Raw genomic sequence first — 22791 nt, forward strand, 5'->3', positions numbered from 1 at the left:
AGAGCATTCCAGGCAAGGCTGACCTGCTCTTTGGGGCTCCTGTTTATCAGAAGTAACTGTGAAACTGTTGCGTCTTCTCCAACAGATAATAAAATAGGCCTGCACCATTGGACAGACAATCAGAACTTGGGGGAGGAAGAAATGTGATGCAGTTTATGCATCATTTATGTACGAAGGACAAGACTCCCTCCAAACACTGTTCTGCAGCCAGTGCTGTACATGTAAACACATTGCTGTAGCAGCTTTGACTTGTGCTTGGCAAAGGATTTCTGTTCTTTTCTGAAGTATTTTAAACTAAGAAACTTGAGACTAGTAATATAGCACAGAGGTGCTGCTGAAGATCCTGCTCTGTGCTGTCAGAAACCAGCTTTTTCCTATTTGTTTTCCTATATATTGAATGACATTTCTTGGCTAAAACTCGTTAGAAGATTATGCTGCTGGGTATAATCAGTGAATAATAAATTTCCTGTAAACACTGCATGCAGTGTATGAGGAGGTGTTTTGCTTATGGTCTAGTAATGGTACTGAAGTCTGGTTTAAGTTTCTCATGAACTTAAATAATTGATAAATCTACTTTGAAAGTTATCACTTCTTTGACTGTCTGACTGTGGTCTTCACAAAGCTTCCACAGGGAAGGACCTTATTTTTCCCCATGTTTTTGTTGAAATGAATACAGTGATCAGTTTCTTATACCTGAAGCTCTAGGAACTTTCAATACACAGTTTTAACTTTTAATTACCTATTGACTTCTAAATACTTGCATCTCTTTTCTTTAATGTGCTGTTGATCTTCGGGCATTTTTACCTCTTAAGTACAGTGTGAGTTGTTGATGGGAGAAATGGCAAAAAAAGGAGCTGTGTATCTGTGATCTGCAATGATCAGATTTTTGTGATGTCTCCTAGTTGAGGTAGAGAAATTAATATTTTTTTATATCTTTAGGAATAAGTCCAAGTCAACTTCTGAACTGAATGAATTCAACACAATCAGAAATGGTAAGTACTGGTTAATTTCCATTATTTTTAAAATAGCTTTTTTTTTTTAAGAAGAAGGTGTGTCAGACATAATCATCCTAAGAAAATTTGAGTTTGATAGCTACATTGTAATTCAAATTTATACTGTGTCACAGTTTTAACAGCAAGAGGAAATTCATGCAGTAACATATAAACATAAGACAAATATGATTAACTGCTCTCTTGAAATGCTGTAGCAGTGATTACAAATGGATCTTAGATGCTTTAATTTTAGATGACTGATATTTATATGAGATTAAACCAATCTTGTAGATATATGTGCTCTTGATATGTTGACTCTGTCAGTTCAAAAAGCTGCACATACCAAGATGCTAATGTATTTAACACAAATGTTTGCTCTTTTAAACTCCTGTTAGTGGAGCACAGCCAGAAATCAGCTTTTGATGCTGACACAGTGGCTCGTCTCCTGGCCTCTACTTTATTGCTGCCTTTCTTGAATTGTCCTTCAGTTGCATTACTGCATTTTTAGAGGAATGTGTATACAACAAACAAACCAGATTTATGAATATGTTACAGTAGAAAACACCCAAAGGCTATTCCTGTGTCTGAGACCTGGTTAAAAAAAGTGATCAGAAGTAATCACAGAGAAGTAAGTTGTGTATTAGAGGAAACATTGCAGACTAACAACACTGCTTTCAACACATTAAAGCTCATTGAAACTAATGAGCGAGTAAGCTCCCATGATAGTTTATAATGGTCATCTATAGCAATAAAACAAAGAGCAAATCTGTAGTCAGAGAAGTATTTAAAGGGATTGAAATTTCAGTTGAATGACTTATTGCTGAGTAATTTCTGTAATGAGTCTTACTGTAAAGAATACTTACTGGATCTAGGAAATAAAGAAAAAATTGTTGTCCTCTAACATGTCAACACATATTGCAGAGAGATGGCATGTTTGTTTTCTCTTCCAAAATTCTGAAGGCCTTCTATACCATCAATCTCATTTCAACTGGCTAGTTAACACAACAGCTAAATAATAGAGAAATTCTCTAAGATTTCCCTCTCTCTCCCCACACATACACATACATATATGTTTATATAAAGCAAGGTAAAGCAATGTGTTTAAGTGCCTTGAATAAGGAAGGAATTCTTGAAAGCAGGGACAACTTACAGGAAAAATAATGTGAACTCTTGAATTGTGGGATACCTTCTATCCCTTTAACTATATATTCAATACATACTTCAGTTTGTATTGGAAGAAGAGTCCAAATTGTGTATCTAGAAGAGATCGTAGCGTTTTAAAAATACATATATGTGTACGCACAAATGTATATGCATATACGCTTGGGAAGTGAAGGAAAATGCCTACTTGTTTTTAAGTTAAACATCACGTAAAAGGCCACACATTAATGGAAACACAAATGAAAAAACTGTAATAGTAATTAAGTATTGCTAAGTTTAATACTGGTCACCCTGCTGTAAAAAGAAACTGGACAAACTTGTGAATGTGGTGATGAACAACTACTATTGGAGTTACAGCCAGAATACTGGATAAGTGATAACTACTTTTCTGTTGTAAGGTGTCTGGCTGAAGTTTGCACATGTTGTCCCAACAGGTACTCAGAGCAAGTATTCAGAGAGGCCCTGGAACACAAGTGACTCACAGAAGAAGCCTCAGAAGGAGCAAAACCTGTCTGCAGCAGAGCTGGAGAGACAGCAAATCCTTCAGGAAATGAGGAAGAAAACATCTCTACACACGGACAGCAGCTGGATTAGGCAACGCAGTTCCAGTATACATAAAGAGCCTGTTAGTCTGTACAGCAATAGTATGAGAAGGTAGGAATCTCATAAAAAAATTAGCTTTGTCTCTCATCTAATATTTTTGCTTGGTTATTCTGAACTTCAGCTTGCATTACAAAGCACAGAAGCAAGTTGAGTCTGTGTAATGCTGTAAGGTAAACTGAACAGCAGCACAGGTAGAAGAAAGCTGCAGTATTACAGCTGGGATTAAACATTATGTTTTGCAAGTAAAGAATGTGGATGTGACCTGTAAATAACTCAACTGCTTATTTCTTGGTATACCAGCAATGGAAATCAGTAAGTGTGCCTTATCATTGACAGACATGATTAAGAATTTCAGCATGTGACAATTTAATGTGGAAATGGATTATTATGGCTAAGGAGTATACCTTTTTTTTTTAACATAGAAATATGTCAGGAAGTCCAAAGTTTGTATCTTGCTTCAAGTAATGTATGAATGTTGGATTTGTCACTTAGGAAACAGCCAAGTTATCAGTCAGGAGAGTGTTTGGCTATTGGGCCAACACCTTGTACCTAGACGATGCTATCCAGGCTGGGTGGATTGCTGTTTTGATCTGGTATCCCTTGGAGAAAACAAAAACAAACCTGGTATCCCAGGTCCGTTGCTGTACAGCGGATTTTGATACGGCTCACCCTGATAAAGCTGGAGCGAAGAGTGTATTGCCTTTGTCCTGTGGTGGTTGAGTGCCACCTCTTTTTCACCTCGCCTGCTTTTTTTCCCATGAGACTAGGACTGAACACAAAGGATAGTTTGTGTCTCAAACATTTTAAATCAATATGTGAAGAACATTGCTCAGGGTGATAAGACAAACATATTAATGCTAGAAGAATCTTGAAAATGCTAGGATAATTGTTTCCTTTTTTAAAAAATAAGAATATAGTGGCTCTCCTGCTCCAGCTGTACTGTGATTTACATCTGTACGCGTACCTATATTGCAGAGGGGAGTCTTTGGACAATCTTGATTCTTCAAGAACCAGCTCGTGGAGGCACCATTCACGGCTGAGCCAGTCTACCTCCTCTTCATCTCTGTCCTCTAGTCAAGATTCCAGTCGCCCAGTATCCACTTCAAACCGAGCCTACATGTGCACTCCTTCCTCCAGCAAAGCATCTCCTGTGGCCACCTCTCCGAGAGCCCCCTCCGTGCCCCAGGCAGCCCCCCGGGCTCAGTCTCCCCTCTCTGCTTCCCAGCCAGGGTCCCAGACACGCAGCAGGTAAGCAGGTGCCCTTCTGGGAAGGTATACATTTTGGACGACACATAAAGAATGGATTTTGTATATATGGTCGTCTATAGAAGTATTTTTACCCATTATATTGATTAACAAGTCTGAAAAATAGCTGGAGTTTTCTGGTTGAGCAGGACGGTGGAAATATGGGCTGGTGTGACCCTCCTGCTTCAGTCATTCAAAAAATGCCCCAGATTTGTCACCACTGCTTGACATCGGTTACAAAAACAGAGGAACCGAAATAATAAATCTCCAGTCTCCAAGTTGTATGCTGATTACCGAAATGATTAGGAAAAGCCTACTCCAGATGGCATTTCTGACATTTATTTTCTTAGGTTTGTTTTAACAAAAGATTCCTGAAACCCGTGTTTTATGGCCCTCATCTTGGTCTCTCCTCCCCCTTTCCTGGCATGTGGTCAATGTCAGCTCAAGGAGCACTCAGGAATGCTCATAACCCGTGACCCCGGAGAATAACAGAGTAGGATATTGTTTTAATCTAGGAGGGAAAAGCAAGAATTGCAACATATTTTGAAACAAAAATGAAATTCAGTTGTGGTAGGGTAGATAACTCTGCTGTTTTATGTACTTCAAAACATTTTAAAAATACCTTGGGATAAGACTAGAGAATCATCCCCACACAATTACATGTATTATATATAACAAGAGTCTGAACACTGCTTCACTAGCTCTTACACCCTGAGGCACTTTGTGATAAATTTACCATTTTCTTTTTTTTTTTTCCTCCCAAAGCTAGTCTCCTACATTCTTTATAATGTAAGAAAATTACTTTCTTAACGATATTTTCTTATCTTTTTCTCACTTCCATTTGCTAACATCTTGGTAGATCTATGGAAACTGACCTCCATATGGCTTATGTACAAAGAGTTAACATAATATTATATGTCCAGGACAAGCCTTCTGTTATCTAACAAGGTGCAGATGGTGGGACTTGGCAGGGGTGCTTGCTAAAACTTAGCCTTCAGCATAATACCTCACAAATAAGGCAAGAGAACAAAACCTGTGTTCTTACTCTCCAAACTTAACAATATACTTTTTATATTTATTTGTAGAAAGTATTTTGTGCAATGAAGTATCTCCCAAGAATGTGGCAGAATTAATTCATTTGTTCCTATGTAACTTTGATCTAAATGATAACACTTCAGCTTTCCCTAGCTTTCTGATCTACTGTAAATAATATTAATTTTCAGTTTATTTTCTCTAAGCAGCCTAATTGTCTACTTTTTACTAGTGTGTTTTTATCTTTAATCACAAAAAGTCTTTGATAAGTTTTCTTTGTCTTTTAAACCTTTTCAAGCTGTTTTTAAGGATTTTCATTCTATATTTAGGTCAGTCAGTGGGAAGAAAATCTGTTCATACTGTAATAACGTTCTGGGCAAAGGAGCAGCCATGATCATTGAGTCTCTTGGTCTTTGTTATCATTTACATTGCTTTAAGGTGAGAGCTGGGAGTCACATCGTGAAGGAACAGGAACTAATCAGGAACACGCATGGCTACGCAGTGTTATGCTCACAGGGGCTCTACTAATCACCTGCTTTGCCTTCTACTCTTGACAGCGTGGTGCATGCAAATTTCCATGAGGCATTTAGCAACTCAACTCTGGAAGTGTTTCTTACTTGCCAGAGCTAACAAGTAGGACCTTGACAAGTAAGATGAGCACGTTGACTGTGAGATCAAAGTTCTTCCTTCTTCAAATAGGCAGCAAAAAATCAGAAGGTTCGGAGGCACTTCTCTCAGAGAGACCAGCTCCTTAAAGAAAAATAATTTCATCCTGGACCCTGGCAAATGAATCATTTAAGGTGACCCATCACTTCTAAGCTAATCCCAGCAGACATTGTTCACGTGTTTTTTTCCAGGCAAAGTCATGGTGGCAGCATTCAATCTGGCAGGATAAAACCCAGCACCAAACCAGAAGCTGCGTTTAGTGGTACTCAGCCCTGGTCAGAAGCTATAATAAGTGTATTAGCTCATGCTCAGCACTGAGACACAGTTACGTGATTTCCTGTGAGCTTCGGGCAAATGCAGAGCTGAAAGAACAAATTCCTACCTGGAAAAGATGTAAAAGCCCTTCTAGTTCCCCTGCCCTCGGACCAGATGTGGAATTAAGACTCCATTTTGGAGTTGCTGTTGGACTCTAATTCTTTCATGCCTTTAAGAAAGAGACTTCTGTATCTGGTTCAGAATGCTTGTCTTCTGTGCCCAGTTAAAATGCATCACCTGAAGTATTGCAAGGGATTGACTCAAAGCTCTTCCTGGTCCTGCCCACCCGAGCAGGAGGGACAGGAGTAGGCCATGGAGACTGGTCGTCATTCCCTTTCTGCAGAACATGTATTGTGTGCGAAGGAGTCCACCTGTAGCTCCTGACCTACATAAGAAAATACCAAATTTGTTTTGTTTCAAATTTCTGAAAATTAATGAACTGTTGTACAGACTGCCATCCAAAGAGAGTCATTACTCATTTAAGCAGGCAAACTATCTGCCCTTCTGTGTACTTTGCTTTTTAAGTTCAATAAGGAGAGTGTTATGTTTTGGGTTACATTCCTTCTAGAGGTGGTTCATATTCACAGCCACCATAGTTAAACAGTTAAATGTTAGCACGAAAGCTATCAAGCCCCTCATTAATGTGTTTATTCAAGAAAAATGAAGTTGGCTCCTTCGCTCCAAATAAGATCTTGTTTGTGTGATACAAACCCAATAAATTGGGGGTGCCTGAGTACTTGCTGCTGTGAGTGCCAAAGGGCGGAGGACACCAGCAGCGTGTAATGCCACATGGAAATCTGCAAGTAGCACACCCAGGTGTTCTGTGCCAAAATTGCTGTTGCCTTCTAGAGAACAAATTTTTTTCATGTTGAGTCAGTTTTAGTTTTCAGAGAAACTGAAGTTCAAATTAGATTTAATGAACTAATCACTAAAAGCCGTCTGCTCCATGTTTGCTTAGTTGGTGTACCTCTGCTATTTGTTGTCCAGTCGTTGACTCAAAATCCTGCCTCGGGTTTGGTTGCATTTTGATCCACTAATCGTTATACATTTGCTTCTAGTGATTGTGGGTTTATGGTTCAAGGTTTGTTGAGCTTAATCCAAGCTGCTTTTCAACAGCATTTTTGTTCCTTAATATTTTGTAATGAGTTGCTAATTACTCATCTACCATACAGTGTGTTGCCTGTGAATGCGACCTTGGGGGATCCCGCTCTGGAGCTGAAGTCAGGATCCGAAACAACAAACTCTTCTGCAACGACTGCTATATCAGATTTAAAAGTAAGGCAATGCAACTTCAGTGTGCATGACCGTTGTTCTTTTCTGCGCTGTACAACCTCAAGTGTTTGCACAGCTGAGCCACTCGATAGCTTTCAGGTTTAGCTTGAAGTTGGTATATTAGTGAATAGGTTCAGCAAGGTTTGATTGCCAGTTTCTGTCTTTTGTAGGGTAGTCAGTCCTAACTTTTAACTTGCTGGTAGCTGATTTTACCACCTTGTTACTAAGCATCTTCAAGCACACAATGCGGTATAGTCATCCTGCTTTCTTCATAGATCTGAGAAAGTGGTGTCAAGCAGTTGTCAGTTGATGAACAGGCTTGCCTTAATAACAGAGAAGTCTTTTTGAGAAATTGTCTGCCTCTTTAAAAAAGTAATCAGAATATGTATTATATTTAATTCAATCTTAATGCATACCTGGAAAGCTATTAGTTTGTCCTATGCAGGTGGCACAAATGCTGGTTGCTTTTTGCGATGCTATTATTATTTGAATTATAGGTCTGTGATTGGTTATTCATTTAGGTACAAGTTCAGGAGGAATTGATATACTTACAGATCTTAATTAAAAGGTGCAGTATCATTTTTTTCCTTTATTATGGTTTGCAGAATTCTGATTTACTGGAGCATGATGTTAAGACTGAATAATGGTGCTGAGTTGTCTTTTTTTTTTCCTGCTGTCATAGATGATGATAGACAACCTCCTAATTTTGATGAGTCTCAGGAGTTTTATATGGCTGTATTTTTATGTGGCAAACGTGGAATTTTCTAGAATGATAAAATTCAGCTAAGGGAAAGCATATCTGACTTACTTCCTGGTAAACATGTCCATGTTTCTTCGTGAGCCCGGCACATTTTTCTCATGGTGGACCAGAAGGCAGTGAAGGGAACAGGATACTCATCCTACAACACATCAGCAGGACTTGGGCCATCTGCTGGCTGAGGAGCCTAGCCCAGAAAAGGAGAAGCTCTGCATCTGATGCTGTTGCTGGCTTTAATCTCTCTTTGACTTCTAGGAAGAGGAAAAGCTGCCTGTACCACATGGAAATAATTGTACAGTGCCTGAGCTAAAACCAGAAAACCTTGTGCCCCCTCTTGATGTTAATAGTGGAAGGAGAAATCACTCCCTTCCATCTGGATATGACCCTGGGTCCTATGTCTCTGAGTTAATGTCTGGAGAATTTATCTCCTGCTTGATGATGAGACTATACTAAAGCGACCTTGTTCTATTTGAAGCACCCAAATGTGTGGGAGATTCAATCTGGAGCCCGCTCATGTTATTTTTGCTTTTTCTTTTAGTGGGCAGAGTTGCTGGATGAGTTGCATAAGTTTGGTACTGAAAAAAACATTTTTTTTATTATTTCCTGGCAAGACAGTATTCAGGAATTTGGTGATGGAAGCAAGCAAAAATTTTATCATTAATAAGCTGCTGTTTAGTTTCTCTTTGACATTACAGCCCATAAAGTCACAGCAGTGCATTTCAGAAGCAGAGCTGATATGTGAGAAATGGTTCTATTTGCTTCCCGTTGGACTGCATCTGCTCGAGCCAGTGGGCACCTCAAAACATAATTATATGAGATACGAGTAAATCAGAAATTGTAAGAACTTGTAGTTACAGAATAAGCATTGAAATTTGTGATTAGTAATTGAAATTAGCTATTTGAATAATACAAAAACCAGCTATGTGATTACTGCAGTGAAAATATACTGACAGCACATCACTGGTCTGTAATGTGGATTACTTTGTTTGCAGCTGGCATTTGACATCAGCTTGGCTAATTATTTGTTAGTTTGGAACATGAACATACTGGCTAAAAGGTTTTCTGAACTGTGGGATTATTAGTATTCATTGTGTGATATTATAGTGTGACATTTTTGCACATTTTTATGTTAATGTTGTGGTCTAAACATATTACATTGTAGCAAAACAACAGTGTATTGGTGGATGCCCACAAATACATGCAGAGAGAGGATAAAAAAAGTTCTTTTAAAATACTGCTACAGTTATTGAGAAAATTTTAATTTGATTATTTAAGGGTAAATTTAGAAAAATTGTCGCCGTCTCTATGCTAATACCAAAAATAATTCTTAAAAATCTGGTAAGGTGCATGTTCTGTGTAATATTACTTGTCCTGAAATACTTGCAGTGCTATAATTGGATTAAACTCAAATTTGTGTTGTTCATTAAATTTGGATTGCTAGATTCAGGATGTTTACCTGAGTTTGTGTTAGCATTTTCAGTAGGTATTGGAAACTGCATTATCTGACAATTTTTAGCTTGCAAATTTTAGTTTTTGTCACTTAAGATTCTTCAGTGGCTAGACTTTAATTATGGTTTCTTCTGTCTCTCTCTAACAGCTGGACAACCAACCTCCATGTGAAGCAAATGAAGACATGAAACCACTGTTGCAGATAAAAGAAGAGGTGATTGCTGCTGATGTAGATCTATAAATATATATATTGTGTGTATGTGTGTTTTTTCTAAGAGTAACTCTTGCTTGTCTAGTCTTTATAGCAATGCATTGTATTCTTCATATAACTATTTTTATTTATAAGAGAGTAATTGCAGTAAGGAAATATCTGGGGAAAATGCTTTCACTTTTTCAGCTTCAAGTACTGAGAGCACAAGGGAGAATAAGTATATTTTCAGTAATAACTTCAAAATATTTTTGAGGCTTATAATCAACTAGTTGACTTTCCAATCGTATACGAAGAGGGTATTTTGTTTCTAAGCTCTTGAAATGAGCATTAGGGAAATAGTTAATATAAATATATATTTGCAATTGCTGTCTTTGACATATACTGAAAGTGAATTCTCTAGATTAATATGAAGCTGCATTTAAATGCACACAAATGTGTTTGCTTTCCATATGCTGGTTTCTAAAATTATGTGCTTTTTTGAAACTTAAATACAAAGAATAATCTGTTTGCTCAGTGGTGTTGTCATAGTATTCTGTGGAATCCATTTAAGGGGAAGAGTTCTTTTTTCCCACTTGAAAATGTAACTATCACTTTTTCCTCCACAAACTGAGTGGAGAATTGTTGTTGAATTACAGTATATTTGTAAATAAAATTTCTGATGTTGCATTTATTCAAAGTTTTTGGGTTTTTTTTTCCCCTTACTATCCAGCTAAATGTGTCTGAGATAATTTCCTTGAATATGAAATTGTTTGAGTTTATCTTGGGAAAATATTTTTTTTAATGAAAGGATTAAAATTTCCACCTAAATATATGTAAGAACAATAGTTATTGCTTTTCTCTTTTCCCTCACGGTAGGCTTCCCATTTTGTATGTAGTTCTCCCATCAAGCTCTTTGTCCTGTGTGCTCATCACTGAAGCACGACAATTAGAAGAGGTAGAAGTTCCCCAAAATTTCACTGCTGTGGCTAGAAATGAGGTGCTTAAAATATTTGGGTTTAGGTTCTGCTCCTTCTGTAAAGGCAACTGGAATATGTGCCACGTGTTTTTCAGCAGTGGCTCCCAGAGTGCTTTCGCCAGTGGCTTCCCCAAATCCTTTATGCCCAGTTATGCGCCCTTCTGTACCTGCATCCTTGGAAGCAGTGAAGAAAACGTGGGATGTGGACCAGAGAAATTTGAGGGAGCATTTTGTGGGTGAAACGGAGGAAGAGGACAGCTGGGACGTGTAGGAGGGTGGTGGGGCTCTGAGTTTGAGTTTGTACGTGGCACTGTGAGGAGCCGCAGTAGGGGTGATAAAGTAGCTTGGGGGGGCTGATTCCTCTCAGGGAATGTCAGGGATGGGTAGGAGAGCTAGCAGATTGGGGAGACAGGTTGTGGCTGTGATAGCTGGGGACAGCAAGGGAAGATCATGGTGTTTCGGTGTAGTGGGAGAACTTTGCCCATGTGAACCTCCTGTAACTCCTCCTGCTTGTGACTTCTCTGCCTATATGCTGTGTTGCTTCGTTTTTTCGATCTTTCCCCTGAACAGATGGGTTCTGCCTCGCACCAGGGAATTCCATGCTAATAAATGTGGAATCACAAAGTGCCAAACATTATTTTCAAATTTTGCCTTTTAAAAAAAAAAAAAAGTCTAAAATGCCTCATCAACCCAGAGTTGCCAAGCTCCTTGCTCAGCCACTTTTGTGGCTTGACCTCAGCTTTTGGCATTCAGTTAGTGTCTCCTATGAAGATATTTCATTTGGTTTCCACTACTGTTTTAAATAATGGCACAGTAGACCACAGGTGAGTACTCAGGTATGAAGACCTTTGTCCCCAAATACAGATTACAGAGGGATGTTCACGTTACCTGCTCACACACCCCTCTGGGAGCCTGGGGTCCCCTCTGCTGCTCGTGGAAGAAGATTGCTTCTGAGAGCTGTTTGGAATAGGAACCCAAAGTAGGTGCTGTGCAGATCTGACTTTCAGTTAAGACCCATATGTAATGGAGATGATGCTGATGCCTCTCTGGACTCTCTGGTTTTCAGCCTTCTTTTCTGGTAGGATGGGTGGGTAGGGTAGGGTGGGTATCTCCACAATCCCCATCACCAATCCTGAAGTATATTGAGACAATTATTTTTTTTTGTGACAGGTCAAAGTTTCTCAGCCTCCAAGGCATCAATGAATTTATTGTAGCCTATCCAGGATTTCCCCTCTCCCAGCATGGTGTTGTGCAGCAAAGCTGTGGGAAGCTTGCAGTCTTTCTGTACTTAAAGGGGCCTTATACAAAAGATGGGGACGAACTTTTTAGCAGGGCCTATTACAATAGGACAAGAGGAAGAAATTTTTTACAGTGAGGGTACTAAAACACTGGAACAAGTTGCCCAGAGAGCTGGTAGATGCCCCATCCCTGGAGACATTCAAGACCAGGCTGGGCAGGGCTCTGAGCAACCTGGTCTAATTGAAGATGTCCCTGCTCATTGCAGGGGGTTGGACTAGATGGACTTTGAAGGTCCCTTCCAACCCAAGCTGTTCTATGATTCTGTGGAAAGTCAAGGATGGCCATGCTTTCTTTTGCATTTTGAGCCCAGTTGTGTTGCCTTGTCCCTGGGAATCGTTTGGGCGTGGAAATCACCTGGGGGTGAAGAACACAGAGGGAGAAGAAAAGCTCAGCAACCTGTGGTCTGTCATGCCACTGGAGCTGCCTGACTGGTGTCCCACAGCCTTGACTGACACACTGTGAGATAGGCTGGCTTTTCCTAAACGGTGTCAAGTATTTCCATGCAGGCTTCAATTTCATTTCCCCACCAAATGTCTGTGAAAAAATGGGTTATTTCATTAGCTTGTACCAAACTGCTTGCCTGTGAGCAAGCAGTGAATGGAATTTTGGATTAGTGGGGCTCACAGATCTGAAGTTGGAACTCTTGCAGAGTTGAAGCTGAGTTTCTAAACTTTGTTTAAAGGATTGGTTTAAACAAGGCTCTTCAAACCTGCATTTGTTAATTTGAGTTGGCAAATGTGAGCAAAGTCCTTCCTCCTCTCCCTCCCCTGGAGGGGAACAGGCAGAGAAACCCACCTTATAAATGTTGTATCTGTGATTTTTTGCTCCTTGCTAAAATATCTGGAGCGTGGTGGGTTCTGAATTTCAGCAAGACTGATTATCTGCTAACAACACAAGATGGCAGTGTGTAAGTAGAGCTTGCACAATAAAAAGCCCTTTCAGTGGTTGTAATTTTGTATAAAAAGGGTTGCATTTGCTAAATGATACCGAAGTTGCCATGTAATGAGAGTTGTAGAGAGAACTTTCTCTGTACCTGGCATTGTGGAGGTGTGATGTGCAACTGAATCAGAGTGATCTCATTTGATTTTTGTCTACCACTTAATTAATTACTGCTACTTTAAATCAATATGGAGTAGGGAGAGAAGAGAATACTTCCTAGGAAGAAAAATAACCTGGATGATTTCTAGTGGAGGGTTTTGTTGTATTTTGCTAGATTCTTTGGTTGGTTGGTTTTGGTTGTTTGTTTTTGTGTTTGGTTGGTTGGTTGGTTTGTTTTGTGGTGGTTTTTGTGTGTGTGTGTGTGCGTGTCTGTTTTTTGTTTGTTGTTCTTTTCTTTTTAAGCTGCTGTTAAATGAAGAACCAATTGCTCTCCCTTCTCTTCATCAGCTTCAGACACTGTTTAAGTTTAGAACCCTTAAATACAGGTGTCTACAGGTGAGCTCAGCCTCTGCACTGCTATAAAATCTGGGTGGATTTAGGGCTGAGCTCTGTTCTTTACTCTTGGATGTCTGATGCTCCTTGGGATGTTGTTAAGCATCTAGGACATCTGCCGAGGGCTGCGGGGCGTATGATGCAAGTCTGGGAGATACTCGTGCATCTGCTGGTGCAGGTCTCATGGGACACTTCAAAGCATCTGATAGGGCAGCAGAGATTTACGAGCAAGCATCTGAATCCAGCTCAACTCCCTACAGACAGTGGAGCAGAGGTGATTTCATGGGGCAGTGAACAGGTGACTACTGTCAAGTAATGTGCTGGGTTACCTAAACTTCACTGATTTTAACAAGCATGTGGACCCTAGCTCACACATAGACACCTGCATGTTTACATCCCAGCATTTACCTATCTGTAAGTTGACTGAATTTTTCCAAAAATATCTGAGAAACCCTGATTCAGCTAAATCCTTCATCTACCATGTGTTTAGGCCTACAGGTCATCAGCTAATTAGTTGCAATGTACATTTGAATATGGCTTTGGGACTGAGTGATCTATGGATAGTGGCTCTGATAGAGGGCAATGTTTAGATAAAATGGCATTTCAAGATCAGAAAATGTTTTGTGTAACTTGCAGTGTGAACTTTGAGATTTTTCTAATACATGACAACATCATGGAGTGAAATTCAAGGTATGGCATATGTTCTTAGTTTTTATGAGATTTCTTTAGGACTTTTTTCTTTTTTTCAGAAGGTAGAAATGCAAAGCTCAATTACCTATGCATTCATCTCTTCACGCAAGCTGCAGTCGTCTCGAAATTTATGCAACAAGCCCTTTGTTAGAGCACAGTGTCTGAACTCAAAGCTCACACTGATAACCGGAACTTAGGCAGAGTCAGTCTCATTATTTTCAGGAAAGCATCTCACAGGTGAACCCCGAGGAGGGATCAAGTGATAAGTTCAACATTTCCCTCAGGTAATAGCTGTTGTAACATGGCCCACCTTGTCACTTACAGAGGGTAAAAGGGTTTAAAATCTGACAGTTTGAGCTCAACATGAAAACCAGTGCGTTTACAGCAGTGTTTTAAATTCCAACCAATCATTTTTAATGGATTAGCAAATCTTGTGCCATGGCTGTAATGGAAGGTTATTAGCAGCAGGCGTAATTACATAAAAGAGCAGCTTCATGCTGGAAGTTCTTCAGCATTTTCATTTTAGCTCCATGCTTCTTGGGAGCTAGGGGCAATGACATAAAACAACATAGGAGGGTGATATGGACCACTTGCTCACAAAAGGAATATTCTGTGTTGAGCAGTAGGGTATCAGTTTATTTAAGCTGAAGAATTTTTCTGTTTGGTTCCACTTACTGGAATCAAACTTGCCAATTAAGTAGCTGCTGTAGGCAACAAACACTCTAAAGAAAAGCATTGTGCAACTGGAATTATTGGATTCTATGGGTTTGCCTTAACAGTCAACATTGTACGAAGAAACAAAGCACTTAGAAAAAAAAAGAGGTACATACAAGGGTATATGTACACAGAAAGAAAGAAGGAAAGAAAGAGAAGAAAAGGAAGAAAGAAAGAAGGAAGGAGCTGGGGCTGTTGAATGAACAGAGCATAAACACAACCCAGTGCGTAAACTTAAACTGATGAGAGCAGGCTTGTGGTCAGCACATCACGCCATCCCGATGTCCTCTTGCAAATAGCTGTGCCTGAGCAAGTGTTTCCTACTCCCTGAGCTGGAGTTTTCTTTTGCCCCCAGGCAGTCAACTGGATGTGCTATTTATTGGTGCATCAATTGCATATGGCACTTCTGGGATGGAAATTCACGGATTTCGGGGTCAGATCAGGCTACTGCAATAATTTCATCTGACTGTATCCTTGCAAAGATCAGAACCTCTCACCCAATAATTCCTGCATTGAACTCGCAACTTCTGTGTGAACAGCAATGTTCTTTGTTGGAAAGAGATCCTGTGTAAATCTGAAGAATTCACATTATAGGAAATCTACTACACGTCAACATAAACTGTTCTAGTGGTTAACTAGCACTCTTGAAAATGTTGATTTTATTTTTAGATGATTTATTTTAATGAATTTTCTAGCTTATGATGCTTTTATTTTCCTTCATTTAACTTGTTTAGGCTCTTAGTACTAGATTAACTCTTTTCTTCCTCCCTTTTTCTTTCCTAGATTGTACATGTGACTTAGATACAATCTCTATTTGTTTTCAGTTTCATTTCTTACACCTGTATATAAACCCTTATTGTTCACGTCAGTCAGAAAATGCAAGATTACCTCCATGGGAGGATACTGTAGGTAGACTGGCCCTCACCCAGTGTATTGTAACACAAAACTCTCCCAGAGTATCTAACACTGAGTAGGGATAAAAAAACTCCAAAAACTTTAAGAGTATTAAAACCAGCCGAAGCTCTATAAAAATTTATTTGTATAATGCATACATCTGAAAAAAGATCTCATGTCCAGGAGGAAATTTTGCTGCATAAATCTGACATAATTTGTAAGACATTGAATTTCCTTTGTGGGAATGACCACGCCAAATTCCTGTGTGGTTCTGGTAATTTTCCTGTTTTAGGGAAGGATCTGTAAGAGGTTCCAATGCTGATGTGTCTTGGTTGGCAAGCTCACGTCCCATTTTGACTTCTCAGCATGAAGTGTCAGCTGCAAAAATACAGTCAGTTCCTGCCATGTTTGGCAGGTATTGATAGGAGTGGTCCAACTTGCAGCCTTTTGTCAAACTCTAGCTCTGCAAATATAACAATTACTCTCTTTTGATGCCCATGCAAACAAGACTCCTGCAGAGAAACATTACTTTTGCTTGCATGTGATACTTCATTTTAAGTAGCCTTCATTCCTGCTGAGGTAACCTATTGCATTTGTGAGATATATATTTTGCCGCACCTCAGTACCGATGCCAGTGGTTGTACCAGTGAACTCCTGTCTGCACAGATCAGAGGAAAATCCCAAAATGCTTTAGGAAAAGCCCCACTGATTGCAATGGAGCATACCAGTAAATGAGCAACCTTCAGCTGGGCACAGCTGTGGTCTGTTAATTACCCACGGCCATCCAGCACAGTGCTCTGCAGTGGCAATCGTCAGCTGTGCTAGTCAGAATATTTTATTCAAAAGTCACGTTACAAATGAGCATGCATTTCTATCAACTGCCTGAATGCTTACAAGTATTTCTGGACCTCAGCAAGTAAAAATGTGACAAATGACTTCTTTGCCCTTTGCTGTTCAGGTAATTGGATGTTTTCTGCCTTTGACCGGTGGATTCAGTATTCTCTGGAGCTTTCTGGTGCCCATGATGACTCATAGCACATCTAACACTTGCAAACCTTGGGATTTTGTGTTACCTTTCCCTCAGTACTGTGTCAACTCTGCAGTAAAAGAAAGTGATTCTGGACTCAAGATCATCCCTGTCAATGTACAAACGTATTCAGGTTGCCCAGAACATTCCGTGTTATACCAGCCACTTTGGTTTCACTACCACCTAAACTTTTTCATCTGCTTCTTCTCATGATGTAGTGCTAAATGGAATGATGACCAGTTTTATAGTGGAAAGATGAGTAGATGCTAAACAAGAGGAGATATACAGGCTAAATGTCAATTTACCCTTATTACAGTAGTGCTCTCAGGTTATTTCCTATAGCACTTTAAATACATACAGAGTTGTCACATAGAATGTTCTTGGTATCATATGCACTTATGTTCTCTTAAATCCTATTTCTCTATAACATCTTGGACTCAAAGCCAAAAAATCTACCTGTTCAGAAATGCTGATTATCTAATCTTTTAGTCCTAATCTTCTTGTCAGATCATGAATTGGTCATAAGTCTGAATTGTGTATAAAATACTACCTGAAGGTGCTAACTTCATTAAACTTGTAAAACCAAAGCATCCCTTTACCTAGCATTAGAAAACACTTGAATTCTTCCCTTCAGTGTCTCAAGGCTATGACCTTGGAAGTATGTCCATAAAAGTATCAACAGGCAAGGACAAAAATTATCCTGGGTCAGTCCACCAAGCAGCAGATATTTATAGTCACTGATTTTCAGAGTCAAAGATTTATTTTCCCTCATCAGTCCCGCTTCACTGTTTTTTTCCATGATAACAACAATGGTTACACTGTTCAGCAAATATATTTATCTTCTGATCAGGCTTCATGCTGAGGAAGCAAAACAGATGTTTATAATGCTGTTTTCACGCATGTAGACTGACTGCAAATCCCTGATTCCCACAGAGCCTGATTGTTTTTAAGCAGAGCACTAAAGGAAAGCAAGCCTGGGAGTCATCTGCCCATCCCTTGCCTCCCATGATGGAACAGGCTCTTGGCAACAATCCTGCCGTTCTCTAGCCTGAGAAAAAGATTTCCCCATACAACTCATGGGTACGTTCTGCTGTTCAATAAGCTCTGGTGGCTTGCATGAAAGGCGAGCCTGCACTGCTGGAGATTTACTTCATTACTGGCTGGTTAGAACAGGAATACGACTTGGATCAGTAAGGCCAATTAGCAAGTCTGTGAATGACAGCCTTGACTGAGCTAAAGTCTGCATTGCTGGACAGTGTTAGAAAAATCAGCTCTATTGATGTGGGCAGAACTGTACCGATTTGCCTCAGCTGGGGATGTATGCATGGTGCAGATGAAATTACAACTACCTTGTAATTCTTATTTCTAAGTTTTTGTATAGGTGCTGTAGAGGTCTTGTAGAGGTGTACAGGTATGACCAGGGGTTTTTTTGAAGCTTGAGAGAGTAGCTGGAGGTTTAAGAGAGCAATGAAAACAATATACTGTAATTCTGTGGAGATGTTGAGTGCTCACCTATTTTATCAGACTATAAATCTCCTTTGTGATGTACTTGAAACACCTGCTTTCAAGCTGTCTAATCAAATGGTAATTTTTATAAACCAGGTGACGTTTTTTCCTCCTTAAAGCAAGAAAACAATGACAGCAAAACAGAAAGTTCAATAAAAAATTAATATCTGTTGGTGTTTCTTCAGCTAACGGGATGTGAAAGGTCCTTGATAGATGATTGCTTCACCAAAAGAAATGTCAAGGTTGAATTATTTACTGAATTATAAAATGAATCTCAGACACTCTGCTGGTCCTGGATTCTTGAGTAATGGGTTTGTGATCCCCTGCTGCTTTTAAAAGAAGTCTGTAGGCATTATTTTCTAACTTTTATAGTTAGATGTTTGTAACATGCATCTGTGTAGCTCTGATTGTTACGTTCTACATGAGGACTTAAGTGTTAAATTTTCCTGATATATTTGTAGCACCCATCAGCTGTTAGTAAGCTCTGGTATTCGATTATCCAACCTGTGAGGAGAATGCTTAGAAGGATGGTAAATGTTTCTGTTTGATCTTAGATCTAAGTTCAGCCGAGATCTGAACTTTTTCCTCTTTGGCACATGGTTCCTCTGTGCGGAGGACACTCGCTGTGGGGATGGGGAGATTGCACTGCGATATATCACATCCGGCAGTGGTAGAAGGTTTTGAGACTCAAATCTCTTGCCAGACAAGTCCTTCTCTGCTGCATTAGGTCATACTAGAAGGAGCAGTGTTTGTTTCTTTTCTTTGCCTAGATGTTAAACCTCAAACATCCAAGACCTCATTGAACACTTAGAAGATAAATGGGTAGAAATGGCTTTCATCTATCAGCTTTTCAATACAGGACTGGGCAGAAAACAGCCAAGACAGATAAATGCTAGGCAAGTTCTCCTGTCCCATTTCCTTCAGCACTGTAGTATGGACTCTCTTCTTTCTGCCACTACAGGATTCGCCTTGTGGGTTGCATCGGGCAGAATTTGACGTGTTTACCTAGTTACTTTCCTGAGCAGAACACAACTTCATGGTGCATTTTCTTCTCTGGTGGTTCAGGCCGAGGAGGCTGGACACGCTCCCATGCCATGGCTGCTCTTTATATCTTCTCTGTGCTCATGTTCCAGCACTGAAGTCATATTTTTGCATTCCTGACAGCTGAAACAGGAATAAACGTCATGTTCAGCCTCTACGAGCCTCTCCCTGTAATGTCAGTAATTTACTGTAGCGTTCCGCTTGCCAAGCAGGAAGCCTTGGGGTTCTTACAGCCACACTGGAGCGTGAAATGTGGCAGTCTCCTTGCTTTCCTACCATGCTGTCAGGTTGGCTCAGCAATTATCTACTGACAGTCATGTTGCTGGCAGGAGTGATGTCTCTTTGGCAGCTAGCCCACGCGTGACTTGATAAGTTATTATTTCTTTCCTTCAGCCCTGCTTCAGCAGCACTTTCCAGATTCAGCCAGGAGGTTGGGTTCCTCTTCTGCATTCAGTATGCTGAGGGGAACTCTTCACCATTGACCTTTGTATTTAAGTCAAGTTGTAGGCCTCATAAATCACCTGTTTTAAATGCAAAGCATTTTTGGAGTTCTCTGATTTCCATCAGCTGTACATCTGCCTTCCACTACGCAATAGAAGTTCCTTGTTTTCAGCAGAAGCCACCTCTGCTGTCAGAGACTCCCAGGGAGCAGAACATTTTGACCCTTTGACTGTCTAAATCACGTACTGGAAGAGCAGTATTAATTTAGAGTAGAGGAAACACAACTATGAACTGTTTAGCAGGGGAGCTATTCATCCCTTGTATCCCATTCCCAAGAAAAACAGAAATATGGAGAACTGTATGAAGAGTTGCCTTCTGTTTTCAGGTGGTACTGTGACGAGTGTGTTGGTTTGGGTGAGACTGTGATGAGTGTGACAGTATATGCTGACTGCAGAAATTTGAATGGAGGCAGATCACAGCAGGATAGGGCTGGACCTGGAACAGAGAACGGCAGCTTTCAACTTCACTGATTGCAGTTGTTAAAAACTATTTCCTTTATCACACCTTGAGCTGTGTCTTTGATCGTTAATGAAAAAAAATTAGACCTTAAAGGATAATGGCATGATGCAAAATGATTTTGGGGCATTTTCTGAAAGATGTATTCAGTTCCTCTTTCTAAGAGGTTATAACCAGTTTGATGAAAAACTCGCTCTACTGGAGGACTGTGATGGAAATATGGCTTTCATAACACTGTGGACAACTAGATGCAAAACTATTTACATCAACAGAGGGTATCATATTTCTTATTTTTTAGGCTGTGATAAGTCCCTCTTTGTGTTTCAATCAAAGCCACCATTTCTACAGGCCTTTCTCTGAAGAATTTGGTTAGGACTGACTCAGTGACAAGAGTAGCTGATCCACTGGCAGTAGAGCAATGAAAGCGCTGAATTTTGGAGATTTTTATCTGAGAAATACTGAGTAGTTTTACTGCGTTTCATTAAAACAATCTTGGCTTTAGACTGTCTGTAATTGACATTTTCTTGCCTAGATGGTGGATTTTCTCTGAGATTTCATATCCAAGCTCTTTATAGGTTTGACCTTGTTTCCCTTGTAGCATGTAAGGCAATGCCTCTGGCTTTGTAGACACATACAATGATTAAAGAGTTAGATATGCCTTATAATTAATTTTTAATTAAAATGGAGGAAGTAGAGAAGAAAAAAAGGAGAGAGTCCTAAAAAGCTGAAATCTTTGTTCTGCTCTGAGTAGGCTTCAGCTGTTGTTATGTTTGAGAGCTACAACTGATTCACTCTTTCTAGCTAAGAACTGGCTGGGGTACATGGACATTTTCTTGCAAAGTGCATCCAAATTTCGAGTTCTTTATTGTCCCTTTGTGCCCTGGTCTATTTCTAAACTTAGAAGCCACAAATCAGAAACCTAAGCCCAAAGAGGCTCACAGAGTATACTGGCCACTTCTGGAAATATTTAATTTTAAACAAAAAAAAGTACAATATTACATCCATTAACAAAACCTGGTATACGTTTTTCGAGACAATGTAATTAACTTATTTCCCCCTCATCTTCACCTTCAAAAATCTTGTCAGCCAGTATGAATCTCATCTGCTCATGTTAAATGCATTAAGACCATTTGATAGAAGGTCATGTTCTTTTCCATAAATGCAATTTAAATATACTCAGTAAATGAGTTTAAAGATTTTTCTTCAAAATGGTACTATATTTAATTGCCTTTTTATGCTTAGAAACTTTATTGGAGTTAGTAAACTGCTTTCATAGCTCAGTTTAATTTCAGTTACTTTGCTACCAGTCTGAATTTCGTTTCGCTTTTAGTTTGAATTCAGATAGTCATCAATTTTATTTCCTTTGCATATGCTTAAAATCCTAAAAAAATGGAATAACAGCAGATTAAGTCTTCTAAATTATATTAAAATGCCACTAGTTATAGATCTTTTGTGGTTGTTATAACACATGTAGATGTAATATGAGGCTGTCTGACTCTCATGTTAATTTTTTTCAATTGTTCAAAGTTCTCCATTGTAATGGGTCTGACTGAGATGGTGTTAATTTCCCTCCTTTGATCATATTGGTATTGGCAGCTAGAGGGGTGTTGGTAACACACCAGTGTTTTGGCTACTGCTGAGCAGAGCTCACACAGCATCAAGGCTGCTGCTTCAACATCCCCAACTCACCAGTAGGCTGTGGGTGGACAAGATCTTGGCAGGGCACACAGCCAGGACAGATGACCAAAACTGACCAAGGGGATATTCCATACCATGTGATGTCTGCTCAGCAATAAAAACAAGGAGGAGAAGCGGCATTTGTTACTATCGTTATTTGTTATCATGACGTTTGTGTTCCAGAGCAACTGCTACACGTACTGAAGTGCTACTTCCTGGGAAATGGCTGGACATTGCCTGCTGATGGAAAGCAGAGAATAAATCTTCTCTTTTCCTTTACTTCCATGTGTGGCCTTTGCTTTTGCTTTATTAAACTGCCTTTATCTTGACCCATGTGTTTTTTTCCATCTTATTTTCTCTCCATCCCATCCTGCTGAGGAGGGGAGAGATGAAGCAGCTTGGTGTACAACTGGCATCCAGCCAAGGTCAGACCACCACATCTGTGCATGACTTTCTCCCATTGCTTCTGGATTTGTTTGGCCTAGCAAAGAGTTGAAAGAAAATGCGATGATTCATGTATTCAGGAGAGGGAAGGAGGTAAAAAAAGACAAGATCTTTTCAAGTTAAGAGGAAGTGCTGGCATGAGATCAAAGTCTTGTACAGTGGTCATAAATTTAGACTGGAAATTAGAACAAGATTTCTGACTATTTGAAGAATGAGGTCCGAGCTAGTCTTCCAAACATGCTGGTAGAGACAAGATGGAGTTTCAGAGATATATGGAGGAGTCTGTGTGGCAGAAAAACAGAGCAGTTCCTGGCCATAGAAAAAAATAATCTCATGGCCCAAATCCCTTTGTGTCTGATATGTTGACATCTTGCACGGGGGTTGAAAGGAATGTTGATGTGAACATTTATTTTATTTTAATATGATTTTTCGGGGGAGTAAGGGACTAGTAGT

The 22791-nt window shown here is 39.7% G+C and overlaps 1 protein-coding gene across 27 annotated transcripts in view; it reads left to right on the plus strand.

Annotated features, from left to right (window-relative positions):
• The window catches only part of LMO7 (LIM domain 7), a 132888-nt gene extending 122515 nt beyond the window's left edge, over positions 1-10373 (plus strand). For 18 of the 27 annotated variants that reach the window (XM_071806278.1, XM_071806290.1, XM_071806232.1 and 15 more), the window contains 7 exons: positions 940-992; positions 2588-2807; positions 3732-4004; positions 5363-5471; positions 7187-7289; positions 7808-7854; positions 9641-9752. In XM_071806278.1, the coding sequence (XP_071662379.1) occupies positions 940-992; positions 2588-2807; positions 3732-4004; positions 5363-5471; positions 7187-7289; positions 7808-7851 (802 nt within the window). In that variant the 3' untranslated portion in view covers positions 7852-7854; positions 9641-9752. Of the gene's footprint in view, positions 1-939; positions 993-2587; positions 2808-3731; positions 4005-5362; positions 5472-7186; positions 7290-7807; positions 7855-9640 lie in introns of all 27 variants that reach the window. The other 9 variants (XM_065830310.2, XM_065830216.2, XM_071806333.1 and 6 more) reach the window with 3 other exon arrangements.
• Positions 10374-22791: the final 12418 nt, after the last annotated feature.

Source organism: Patagioenas fasciata, chromosome 1, assembly GCF_037038585.1.
Source record: "Patagioenas fasciata isolate bPatFas1 chromosome 1, bPatFas1.hap1, whole genome shotgun sequence".
NCBI lineage: Eukaryota > Metazoa > Chordata > Aves > Columbiformes > Columbidae > Patagioenas > Patagioenas fasciata.